The 13257-nt window shown below is 39.2% G+C and overlaps 1 protein-coding gene across 5 annotated transcripts in view; it reads left to right on the top strand.

Moving 5' to 3' along the window:
• Window positions 1–13257, top strand: part of Nebl (nebulette) — a 363961-nt gene that overhangs the window by 273405 nt on the left and 77299 nt on the right. For 4 of the 5 annotated variants that reach the window (XM_029536745.1, XM_029536746.1, XM_029536744.1 and 1 more), the window contains exon 10: window positions 6403–6516. The exons of the other annotated variant lie outside the window; for it this stretch is intronic. In XM_029536745.1, coding sequence (XP_029392605.1) covers window positions 6403–6516 — 114 coding nt within the window. The remainder of the gene's footprint in view (window positions 1–6402; window positions 6517–13257) is intronic. 5 annotated transcript variants of the gene reach the window in all.

The raw sequence follows: 13257 nt of genomic DNA, 5'->3' as shown, positions 1-13257 counted from the left end.
TAGTAGCAACCATTCAATTTGCTGTCTTAATGATTTGAAGTTCAATAGCATTGAATAAATTCATAATGTACCATCACCATCACCATACACTCAATTCTTTGTCCTCTAAGCTAAACTCTGTAGTTTTTGAACAATGACTCCCAACCCAACTGTTATGGGAATGATATGCTTTATCATCAAAATGATAAAAAGAGAAATTATTCCCATATGTTACTACAGGGTGTGTGTGTCTTTAAAAAAGAACAAATTATTATCATTTCATCTGTTGTCACTCCATTAAACTTCTACTTACAGGTGTGAAATAAGCCATCAGAGAAATTTGATGTGAGATGGCTTGTGCAGACACTACTCTTGGCAGATTAAGATGTCAGCACTGCAGGAAAGGTTGGCCTCTGACTGAGATGAAAGTCCCATGGGCCATCAGGGAGTGGTGGCAAGACTCACACGGGAGATGATCTACCTGCCAGATATCTCTGGAGCTCTAGTGGAAGAGAGAGGCAGAGAGAAGGGATGTGCAGGAGAGGTTCAGGAACACAACGGTGACTTGTGCTGATTGTTTTATGGTTTGCCAGGCACTTCCAATTAGAAAAAATCTCCCTGTCTTGGAAGGCTTCTCAGGCATGTGAGACTGAGAAGAGGTTTGGACAGCACTCTTAGGAGAGGCCTAAGATAGCTACAGAAGACCCGGGCATCCCTAATATTTAATATTGAAGCCCTGAGCATTTCTAATATTTAATATTGAAGCCCTGGGCATTTCTAATATTTAATATTGAAGCCCTGGGCATCCCTAATATTTCCTGTTAAGAAGGCAGGAGAGGTTGGACTTGCTTTGGGTTTTGTGTGTACATGGGTGGGTGTCATGGAGCACATGTATGAGTTAGAGAACAAATTACATAATGTGGACCCCAGGGATCAAACTCGGGCCATTATGGCTTGGCAGCTACAACCCTACCCTACTGAGCTGTTTCGCCAGTTTCCTCCCTGACTTGTTATTCTCCCATTCTTGGCAGTGCATGGCACTTCCCTGTCAGCCACAGAGCAGATTGTATAAAGGCAGTGTGGTCCCTTTCAGTGCCTGGAAAACTTGACTGTGGAGTGATACTCCTGGGCTGCACTATTGGTTCTATTGCTTGCTTGCCGAGTGACCTTGGACATGGCACTTTGTTTCTTTATTTATGTAAGGTTGATTTGACAGCAGTTGCAGCTACTAGTTACAGTTGTCACAAGTGCACTGTTAAAGTTGTTACCTGGCCTACAGATCACACAATTGCATAAGAATCATTTTGAATAGATACTTGGAGCATTTTCTCATTTACTTTCCCTTTAGATAAATTCACATACAGGGCAGAGCGATGGCAGGAACACTCACTCTTAGAATCCAGACTTAACTTCACTCCATCCAATACTCCCTGTGAGTCCTTCGAATAAAACCTCAATCTGAGTATTTATTTTCGCATTTCAAATTCAGCCCACAAGAGTCTTACCATTTGTTTCCTCCTTGGGCTTTTAGAAATATATTTTTCAAGCTCAAACTATATAGCTACTGAGTGACCAGATGCTTAAACAGGTTGCAGTCTGCAAGTTTTCTGTACCCATCATCAGCTTTACTTTGCCATTGGTCTTATAGTCTATAAGTTTCTGAAAGGGAAAAAGCAGGCATAAGGGTGAACAGGAGTCCTAGAATGGCTTGTTTAATGTGTGATCTTGAGTGCATTAACCTGAAACAAAGGACAGAGTGTAGTTTCCTATTGTCACCAGTAACTTTGAAGGTCATATACCTTGCTCCTAAGCCAATAGCAAAGGCATAGACATTAGTTGGAAATGGTTTAGGAATTTAGTAAGCAGGGAAAAGAGGTGAAGTGGGTGTGTGAGTGAAGGCAAAGGCAAGGCAGTGTGCCACTGTGTAGTGGCTAGGCATGCGTGGTGGAAGGGTCAGACAGCAGACTATGAGTGGGAGAGAGACGTTTTGCCTGTACACTGAGAGCTCCGTGGAATTTTACTCAGGCCAGGCAACAGAAGCATGAGCTAAACTATTCTTATACTAAATCGAACAATTATTTGGACCTTATATATATATAAAACCTTTCCCTTTTAATTTAAGATCTATATTTACATGTGTGTGCATGACCATCCATGTACATGTGTACATGTGCACATATGTGCCTGTGTGTGTGCACAAGTGCATGTGAGTGCAGGTGCCAGAGGAGGCCAGACCTGCAAGTAGAGTTCGAGGTGTTGGTAAGTCATCTAACATAGTTGCTGGGAACTAAACTCTAGTCCTTGGCATGAGCAGTACTCACTCTTAAACTGAACCATTTCTCCAAGTCCAAATTTCTTTTTTAAAATTGGGAAGATACATATTATTATGTTACAGTTCTTTTAAAAAATAATAAAGTAAATTTCATGTGCCAAGACAGGAATACTAGTTTCTGTGCAACTCAAATATAAATGGATTGTCAAAACCATTAACTTAAAAGTTCTAAATGAGGATAATTGGTTACTATGTTCTTATATCACCTGAATTTAATATTTGGAATTTGTCTGCAGGGTGAAAGGATTAAATTCTTGGTCTAGTTTTATAACAACAGAGAAACATTATAGTATAATAATTAATGTTTATTGCAAAATAATATTTGTTATATTGATAAGAATGAGATTAAAACTTAAGAGCTCTAATATGGATTGCTGTAAAAATTTAGTAATAAATAGTGTCCTTGAACTGAAGAAGGTATTAATTGGCTTGGAGATGCTCCCATTCTCCCTTCCTGGCAAGCATACACTCTGCCAATCTTCTGACACTGCCAAGCATAAGCTTAAATGTCATATTTCAAGTTGCCAATGTGAATGGATCTCTCTGTTCATTTCTGAATAATTTGTGATGTGGTATGTGTGCGTGTGCATGTGTGTGTGTATGTGTGTGTGAGTGTGGGTGTATGTATGTTAAAAATTGACTTGAGTGACTTAACACAGGGCTTTTAGGGTCATAAAATAAAATAAAATAAAATAGGCTATTGATAAGTATGTGGATGTCTTTAACAAAATTTCTTTGGATTCTTAACATTTGATACAAAGGCAGGATGATATTATCTTGTTAAGAAAATAAGGACACATAAGTCTCTGGGTTTATCCCCAGGCCCAAACAACAAGGAAAACAAAATGTATGAAGGAAGTAAGGAAATAAGGTAGGAAGATAGGAAGGGAGGGATGAAGGGGAGGAGAAAAGAGAAGAGCACAGGTAGCATTGTCTGTGAAATTCCACCTAAATTCTGATTGTTTCTTTGACAAGTTCTATATAAAACTGTATTATTATTATTATTATTATTATTATTATTATTATTATTATTTGCTCACCTGTAGTTCAATTTTAGCAAAGATTGGAAAGAATGGATATCTTTAGATACTTGGTATGTCGTTTTCAGTGATAATTAGGGTCCACTCCTCAAACTTTCTATTTCCCCTAACGTTTGATTTTACAGCTATGCTGAAGATGTGATTCTCTCTCCTTGCTGCCTTCAGGGAGCCACAGCATAGGTGTTACTGCGGGGGAGCCAGGCACTGAGTGCTGAAAACTCATGTGTCCCATGTCTTGGTTGCATTGCACTGTCTAGAGGCACTTAGAGAATTAGTTTCAATTCTGTCTTTGTAGTTGAACAGACACAATGGGGACTCCCTAAAGTCTAGTTATGGTCAAAATTCTTTAAAAAATAGTTAAGAGTTTGATTTTATATAATTATTCTATATATCTATTAGAAAGTGATAGATGTCAGAGCTCTATGTGTGCCATCCATAATGCAAATGAAGTCACTTTGTGACTTACTTATAGAACTTCATTTATTTCTAAAACAGTGGATCTAGGTAAAAGGAGTCATGTTTTTATCTCTGTATTAACACTTCTCTCTCCCTTTCTCTGATGGTCTTAAAACTGGCAGGTATATGCTTTGTTCCATGCTTGGGTAAGCAACGATATCCAAGGCTTTGCAGGGATCTCTTGAGAGATGTGGGTGTGAATAGGGAAGCAGACAATGAACTGTGGGTTGAAAATGGAGCAGAATGTTGACCATGTCTGTTCCATTAGTGAGGGAGACAGTCAGAAGATGAGAGACTTGACCCGTATCAGCCATATTTGATTCTCTTTATTCATGTATGTACAAATCTTGGAGAAGGCATGAGGCAAGATCCACTTATATATCAGTGTTTGGTTAATGTATTTTTCGTATAATGCAGTTATTTAATGTAAGTTAATTATTACTAGAAATGCTTATGTTTGCTTTCCTGCACATCTTTTTAGACCACATCACTTAAACAACCAAAGATTAGAAGGAAACCAAGCTTACATCACTTTTCTCATTTTTACATTCAATATAATTATCTGAATCTTGTGGGCAGGAGATTGATAATTATTCTTCAGAAATATGCATGTTCTTAGAAGAAAAAAATGCCAGCTTTGGTAACGGATAAACCTCCAGTTTTAGTTCTCATGCCAACCTACACTCTGTCTTTGCATCTGGTGCAATTGTGATGATAGCCCCTAGTCTACACACACAGTAGGATGTGGGCTGTGGTGGTCCAGTCCATGAGCAGAGGTTCTAGGACTATAAAATGGAGGAAGCAAATTAAGCTACAAGCTTTATCCTTTGCTCTCTGCTGGTGTCCCTTGGATGATACCTGAGTAGCTATCTCTAGCGCTGCCTCTGAGAACTGTAACTTGAAACTGTGAGCCAAAATAAATTCTCTCTCCCCTTCATTGCTTTGGTTGCTGGTGTAGTTCATTTTAGTAACAGAGAAAACTCAGACAAGTTCTCTGGGGGCAAAAGTTGAAGAACCTACTTTCTTTCTTATGTAACTGAGATACATGTTGGCTGAGGTTAGAGGATAGGGTTAATTGATTGACATTTGGTGCCAATCAGCACCATATAGTCTGTCAGCTGATTAGAGGTTCACAGCTACTGCCCAAGAGCAGTCCCTGTAAAGCGACTGAGCAGAAAGAGGTTTGGCTTGGACAGGGGAAAGTGGACGTGGATGCGGACATGGATATGGATGTGTGAACATGGCTGAATAGAAAGGATCCTTAAGTGAGGCTGATGAAAGTAGCAAAGGAAATTTAAACATTTCCTATGTCTGCTCTCATCTCTGATTTCAGAATACAAAATAATAATTGAAAAAAATTCATTTTCCCATTTTAGTATTTTTTATCAATTATTTAAAATGAATGGCAGCATGAATATCAGTACATTATTTTCAAGTTGAACATACAGAAGTTAGTTCTTCTGTGCTGTTTTTCCACCAAAGCTTCACTACCTCGCTCTCAAGACCCCTGGCAAGGACCCCTGAAGAAGACCGTCAGTCACACCCAGCAGGGCCGTGAAAACGGCCGGTTCCAAATTCTGTTTAATAAGGAACTCGGCAAGGCAGAGCCTTAAGGCGTGTGGATAAATGAGCCTTATGAGAATATTTATTATAATAAAATAATTTTTTTTACAATATTGTAAAATACTGTAAGATTGTAGAGGTAGCATGAGAGACCAAAACTGTTTCATTTTGCTTTTGAAATATGTACATCCATTTTTGTCAGTACTCATCAAGGCGAGAGATGCGAGTAGCTGGGATGTTAATCATGTATCTGCTCAGGGAGAGATTTTGTCTACATCCCAGTCTATAACATGTGTCTATATGGTTTTTTAACTATGAAGAAAAAACTCTAAGTTAACAGTCCTTTCATTTTCTTTTCTTATAACTAAAGAAGAAAAGATTTAGACTGAATATTAAATACTTCTTCTCTTAGATAAATTGAGGAGTTAAAGCAAGACAAAAATCAAAATCAAAATCAAAACAAAAAAAAAACCCTAAAAATGCCAGGAAGCAGATGTAGAACACTGTTGAAAATATATTTTCTAAAAATTAGATTATGAGCAAACGAGATATGGATGTTGCCGAAAACACAGTTTTAAAAAGGAATCTTTGAACAAATTAAATGTGGATATCTGTATTTGAGATAATTCTCCCAGGAAAACCCATTTAATTTCTGGTTCCAAGGACACATTTTGTAAGTGAGTCAGACCTTAAGAAGTGTGTGCTCTCAGTTCGAACTGATCCTGGGTTACAGGGGTACAGAAATGGAAACTGACCTGTAAAAATTTTTTATATTATAAATGCATAATTCTCATGAGCAGAGAATTTGAGCTCATGCCTAATGACATTCATGACCAATATTCAAGTAGCATATTAAAAATTTCTAAATGCCTCATTAAGCTTTATGGAAGGGGATGAATATCAGGAATTTAAATTCTGCAATGATTCATTTGAAAGGTAGCTTTTATTTGATCTCTTAAAAAAAACCCTAATTTCTTACTTTTCCACTAAAATATGTGATTTCATTCAGTTTGTCCTTTTTCTTTATGATAGGTTAAATATAAAGAAAAATTTGATAATGAAATGAAAGAAAAAAGCCACCATTACAACCCTCTGGGAAGTGCATCTTTTAGGCAACACCAGTTCGCTACTGTCCTGGCAAGTGATGTAAGTTATAATCTACAGAAATTACTTTCAATGTTTAGAGTCTTGTTTTCCTAGAACTAACTGTGTTGTAATTACTGATATTTAATCAAGATCATGTAATTTCCGAGTAATTTGTAGTTGAAAACATTGGAGCATATTTTCCTGAAGCTTTTTTTTCTAGAAAAGTATATTATTATAATTTACTATTAATGGTTACTGATTACTAATTAGTTAATAAGTAGGAACAGTGGTATGAATGAAATTATTATGTCTGATCAAGAGTAGAATAGATTATAGAGTTTTTCAGGAAAGAAATGTATATTATCACAAATTAGTAGGTAGGACAGCAATTAACTCATAATTATGCCCACAAAATTGGTTTATTATAAAGTACTACCTGATACATGGGGGTTCATCTAAAAGAAATTGTCATGAATTGTGCTGCTAAAGGTTTAAACTTCTTTCATTTTTATTATGCTAAATGCTACCTTTGTAGATTTATTTTCATGTTTTTAAAATTAAGAAGGATTTATTGGGTAAAAAATGAAGTTCAGAATTTTTGCTAGGAGGAGGTATTGTCCAAAACTAGAAACAATGTCAAATCATTTTTTTCTAAGGTTCATTTAATATGTGTACAGACCCTTTCTCATCAGAAGAACTGAGCATCACGAAAAGGTTCTTCCGCTCAGCCTCTTCATCTCTATAGGTGGCACTGGCTTTACTTTTCTCTCATTAATGCGTAGAAGGTATTTATGCTCAATAACAAGTCTTGGTTTGTGTCTGGAAGATAAAGGGAGCGCGTTTGTCCTCTGGGGATATCAGAATCTTTCTTTCCCGACTGATAATTTTAAAGTGTGTACAGACAAAGAAGAGGGCAGAGATGAGCTAATCTTAAAGGAATCTATAGTTGAGCCTTAAATGCTCAAGGCTGAGTGGGGATCAGGCTGCCTGGATGTGATCCTGTCCAGCCACTTACTGTTATTCCTTTAATCTTTCTGTACCTCAGTTTCCTCATCCGTCAAATAGGAATAAGTTAAAACAATTAGAGTGCTTTACATATATTAAATGTTTTTTTTAAAAAGTGTTGGGCATACAGATACTGTTTAATGAACTTGATACTGATATTTTGTTCTTACTACTGGTATTTGATTCCAAAGTAGTTGGGGAAAAAAAAAAGATTCACATAGAATGCAAAGCAGCTAAAGCTTAAATCACAGCAAAGTAAAATTGAAATAATACTATCGCAGCATAGAAAAAATGAAGCAAGGCTTCTTGTTCTCTAAAAGTAGAGTTTCTGCTATAATTACTGAAAGTGTGTTAACACCACCGTTTTGGAATATATAAACAGTAAAAGAAATTTAAATGTTTTCAAGTCCATAAGTAACCATTTGACTCATTCAGTAGTGAATCAGCACCATCTAGTGGCTGCTTGTGAATCCTGTCACTACCACTCATTGGGGGAAAAAAAGAATGATCAAATCCATTAATGTAATCCACTATATAAACAAACCCAAAGGAAAAAAATAACATGACCATCTCATTAGATGCTGAAAAAGCATTTGAAAAAATACAACACCTCTTCATGGTTTTTTCAATTTTTTATTAGGTATTTTCTTCATTTACATTTCAAATGCTATCCTGAAAGTCCCCTATACCCTCCCCCCACCCTCCTCCCCTACCCACCAACTTCCACTTCTTGGCCCTGGCATTCCCCTGTCCTGGGGCATATAATCTTTGCAAGACATAGGGGCCTCTCTGCCCAATGATGGCCAACTAGGCCATCTTCTGCTACATATGCAGCTAGAGACACGAGCTCTGGGGGTACTGGTTAGTTCATATTGTTGTTCCACCTATAGGGTTGCAGACCCCTTCAGCTCCTTGGGTATTTTCTCTAGCTCCTCCACTGGGGGCTCTGTGTTCCATCCAATAGACGACTGTGAGCATCCACTTCTGTATTTGCCATGCACTGGCATAGCCTCACAAGAGACAGCTATATGAGGGTCCTTTCAGCAAAATCTTGCTGGCATACACCTCTTCATGTTAAACGTATTGGACAGATCAGGAATTCAAGAGCCATACCTAAACATAATAAAAACAATATAGAGCAAACCAACCACCAATATCAAATTAAATGAAGAGAAACGTGAAGCAATCCCACCAAAATCAGAGACAAGACAAGGATGCCAACTCTTCAATACAGTATTCGAAGTCCTAGCCAGAGCAATAAGACAACAAAAGGAGATCAGGGGACACAATTTGGAAAGGAAGAAGTCAAGGTACCACTGTTTGTGGATGATATGATAGTATACTTAAGTGACCCCAAACATTCTACCAGAGAACTCCTATATTTGATAAACAACTTCAGCAAAGTGGCTGGATATAAAATNAACTCAAATCAATAGCCTTCCTTTATATAAATGATAAGTGGGCTGAGAAAGAAATTAGGAAAATAACACCCTTCACAAAATTCACAAATAACATAAAATATCTTGGGGTAAATCTAACCAAACAAGTGAAAGATCTGTATGACAAGAACTTCAAGTTTCTCAAAAAAGAAATAGAAGACCTCAGAAAAAGAGAGATCTCCCATGATCATGGGTTGGTAGGATTAACGTAGAGAAAATGGCCATCCTACCAAAAGCAATCTACAGATTCAGTGTAATCCACATCATAATTTCAACACAATTCTTCACAGACATGGAAAGAGCAATTCATCTGGAAAACCAAAAAAACCTAGGCTAACAAAAACAATTCTTAACAATAAAAGAACTTCTTGGGGAATCACCATCCCTGACCTTAAGCTGTACTACAGAGTAACAGTGAAAAATTGGTACAGAGACAGACAGGTAGAGCAATGGAATAAAATTGAAGACCCACAAACTTATGAACACTTGATCTTTGACAAAGAAGACAAAAATAAACAATGGAAAAAGAAAGCATCTTCAATAAATGGTGCTGGTCCAACTGGCTGTCTGCATGTAGAAAAATGGAAATAGAGCCATATTTGTCACTTTGTACAAAGCTCAAGGCCCAGTGGATCAAGCACCTCAACATAAAACAGATACACTGAATATAACAGAAAGTGGGAAAGAACCTCGAACTCATTGGTATGGAGCGAAATTTCCTAAACAGAATTGCAATGGCTCAGGCTCTAAGATCAACAATTGATAAATGGGACTTCATGAAACTGAAAAGTTTCTCTAAGACAAAAGACACAGTCAATAGGACAAATCAGCAACCTACAGATTGGGAAAAAAAACTTCACTAAACCCACATCCAATAGAGGGCTAACAAACCAAAATATATAGAGAATTCAGTAAGCTAACCGCCCCCCCCAAACAAACAAGCCAATCAAAAAATGGGGCATATAACTAACCTGAGAACTCACAACAGAGGAATCTCAAATGGCCAAGAAGCACTTAAAGACCTCCATATACAATCAGATACACCGAATATAATAGAAGAGAAAATGGGGAAAAGCCTTGAACACATGGGCACAGGGGGAAAGTTCCTGAAAAGAACACCAATGGCTTATGCTTAAGATCAAGAATCAACAAATGGGACCTCATACAATTACAAAGCTTCTGTAAGGCAAAGGACACTGTCAATAGGACAAAACAGCAACCAACAGATTGGGAAAAGATCTTTACCAATCCTAAATCTGTTAGAGGGCTAATATCCAATATATACAAAGAACTCAAGAAGTTAGACTCCAGAGAACCAAATAACCCTATTAAAATGGGGTTCAGAGCTAAACAAAGAATTCTCAACTGAAGAAACTCGAAGGGTTGAGGAGCACTTAAAAAAATCTTCAACATCCTTATTCATCAGGGAAATGCAAATCAAAACAACCCTGAGATTCTACCTTATACCAGTCAGAATAGCTAAGATGAAAAATTCAGGTGACAGCAGATGCTGGTGAGGATGTGGAGAAAGAGGAACACTCCTCCATTGCTGGTGGGATTGTAAGCTGTTACAGCCACTCTGGAAATCAGTCTGGCAGTTCCTCAGAAAATTGGACATATCAGTACCTGAGGACCCAGTTGTACCACTCCTGGGCATGTACCCAGAAGATGCTCCAACATGTAATAAGGAAACATGCTCCACTATGTTCATAGCAGCCATATTTATAATAGCCAGAAACTGGAAGCAATCCAGATGTCTCTCAATAGAGGAATGGATACAGAAAATGTGCTACATTTATACAATGGAGTACTACTCAGCTATTAAAAACAATGAATTCATGAAATTCTTAGGCAAATGGATGGAATTTGAAAATATCAGTAACAAAAGAACACACACAGTATGCGCTCACTGATAAGTGGACATTAGCCAAAATGTTTGGAATACCTAAGATTCAATTCACAGATCATATGAAGCCAAGAAGAAGGAAGATCAAGGTGTAGATGCTTCCGTGTCTTAGAAGGGGGAATAAAATACTCACAGGCGAAATATGGAGACAAGGCGTGGAGCAGAGACTGAAGGAAAGGCCATCCAGAGACTGCCCCACCTGGGGATCCAGCCCATAAACAACCACCAAACCCAGATGCTGTTGTGGATGCTGGGAAGTGCTTGCTGATAGAAGCCTGGTGTGGTTGTCTCCTGAGAGGCTTTGCCAGAACCTGACAAATACAGAGGTATATGCTCATAGCCAACCACTGGACTGAGTGTGGGGTCCCTGATAGAGAAGTTGGAGAAGGGACTGAAGGAGTTGAGGGGGTTTGCAGCCCCATGGAGGGAGCAACAGTGTCAACAGGCCAGACCCCCTGGAGATCCCAGGGAGTGGATTACCAACCAAAGAATACATGTGGACCCGTGGCTCTGGCCACGTATGTGGTATAGGTTGGCCTTTTTGGACATCAGTGGGAGGAGGGTGTTTGGGCCTGAGGGTGTTTGATGCCCAAGTGTAGTGAAACCCCAGGGCAGGAAGACAGGAGTGGGTGGATGGATGGGGGAGCACGCTCATAGAGGCAGGGGTAGGGGTGATGGGATAGGGGTTTCAGAAATGGAGACCTGGAAAGAGGAAAACATTTGAAATGGAAATTGAAAAGAAAATTTCCAATAAAAAAGAGAAATGTTCAAAGTCCTTAGTCATCAGGGAAATGCAAGTCAAAACTACCCTGAGATTCTACCTTACACCAATTAGAATAGCTACGATCAAAAATTCAGGTGACAACACATGTTGGTGAGGATGTGGAGAAAGAGGAACACTTCTCCATTGCTGGTGGAATTGCAAACTTATACAACCACTCTGGAAATCAGCCTGGTAGTTCCTCTGAAAATTGGAAATACATCTACCTGAAGACTCAGGTATAAGACTCTTGGGCATTTATTCCCCCCAAAATGCCCCACTATGACACAGGGACACATAGTCCATGATGTCCATGGCCTTATTTGTAATAGTCAGAAGCTGGAAACAACCCAGATGTCCCACAATGGAAGAATGGATACATAAATTGTGGTTCATTCAATGGTGTACTATTCAGCTATTAAGAGCAAGAACATCTTGAGTTTTACAGGCAAATGGATGGAACTAGAAAATAGCATCCTGAGTGAGGTAACTCAGACCCAAAAGGACATGCAGGGTATGTACTCACTAATAAGTGGATATTAGGAAAAATAAAATACTGAATACCTAGGATATAATCCATAGAATTCAAGAAGGTTGACTAGTAGAAGGGCCCAAGTGAGGATGCTTCAATCCCACTTGGGAGGGAGAAGAAAACAGGAGGCAGAGGGAGGAACCTTGGTGGGAGGCAGGAGAGGGAGGGGAATAGGAGAACATGATCAGGTATTATGGACAGGAGAGAAGCCCTGAGGGCTAGCAGAATGAATGGAGATATGCAACCTCTGGGGGTGGGAGGCGGGTGGACCCTCTAGAATGTACCAGAGACCAGGGAGGTAAGAAACTCTCAGGACTCAAAGGGAGGGACCTTAGATGAAATGCCCAAGAGTGGGAGAGGAAACTTGTAGCGTCTACTTCTAGTAGAAAGACAGGGCATAAACTGAAGGAATGGAGTTGCTATCCTACAATCAAAAATTTTGACCCAGAACTGTTCCTATCTAAAAGAACTGCAGGGACAAAAATGGAGAAGAGACTGAGGGAAAGGCAGTCCAGGGACTGGCCCAACTTGGGATCTGTCTTAAGGGAAGACACCAAGGCCTGACACTATTACTGATGCTATGGTGTGCTTACAGACAGGAGTCTGGCATGACTGCTCCCTGAAAGACCCAACAAGCAGCTGACGAGTCAGGCAGAGATACTTACACCCAACTAATGGAGCCAACCATAAGGGGCCTCTATGGTTGAATTAGGGAAAGGATAGAAGAAGCTGAGGAGGATGGTGAACCCGTAGGAAGACCAACAGTCTCAACTAACATAGACCCCTGAGATCTCTTGGACACTGAGCCATCAACCAGGCAGCATACACTAGATGGTTAGAAGCCCCTGACACATAGTTAGCAGAGGATTGCCTGGTCTGGCCTCAGTGGGAGAAGCTGCAAGAGTCTTGAGGCCCCAGGGAGTGGGGAGACCTGGGGGTGGGGGCATCCTCTTAGAGACAGGAGAAGTAGGAATGGGATAAGGAACTGTAGGAAGGGGGATCAGAAGGTGGGCAGTGGCTGGACTATAAAAAAATAAAAGTAATAAAAATAAAAAGAAAAGAATGAGGAACAGAAAGAAAGAAGGAGGGAGGGAGGGAGGGAAGGATGGAAGGAAGGAAGGAAGGAAGGAAGGAAGGAAGGAAGGAAGGAAGGAAGGAA

The sequence above is a fragment of the Mus pahari genome, chromosome 3, assembly GCF_900095145.1.
Source record: "Mus pahari chromosome 3, PAHARI_EIJ_v1.1, whole genome shotgun sequence".
Taxonomy (NCBI): domain Eukaryota; kingdom Metazoa; phylum Chordata; class Mammalia; order Rodentia; family Muridae; genus Mus; species Mus pahari.
Note: the sequence above shows the minus strand (reverse complement) of the source record. Positions and strands in the feature narration are given on the sequence as shown.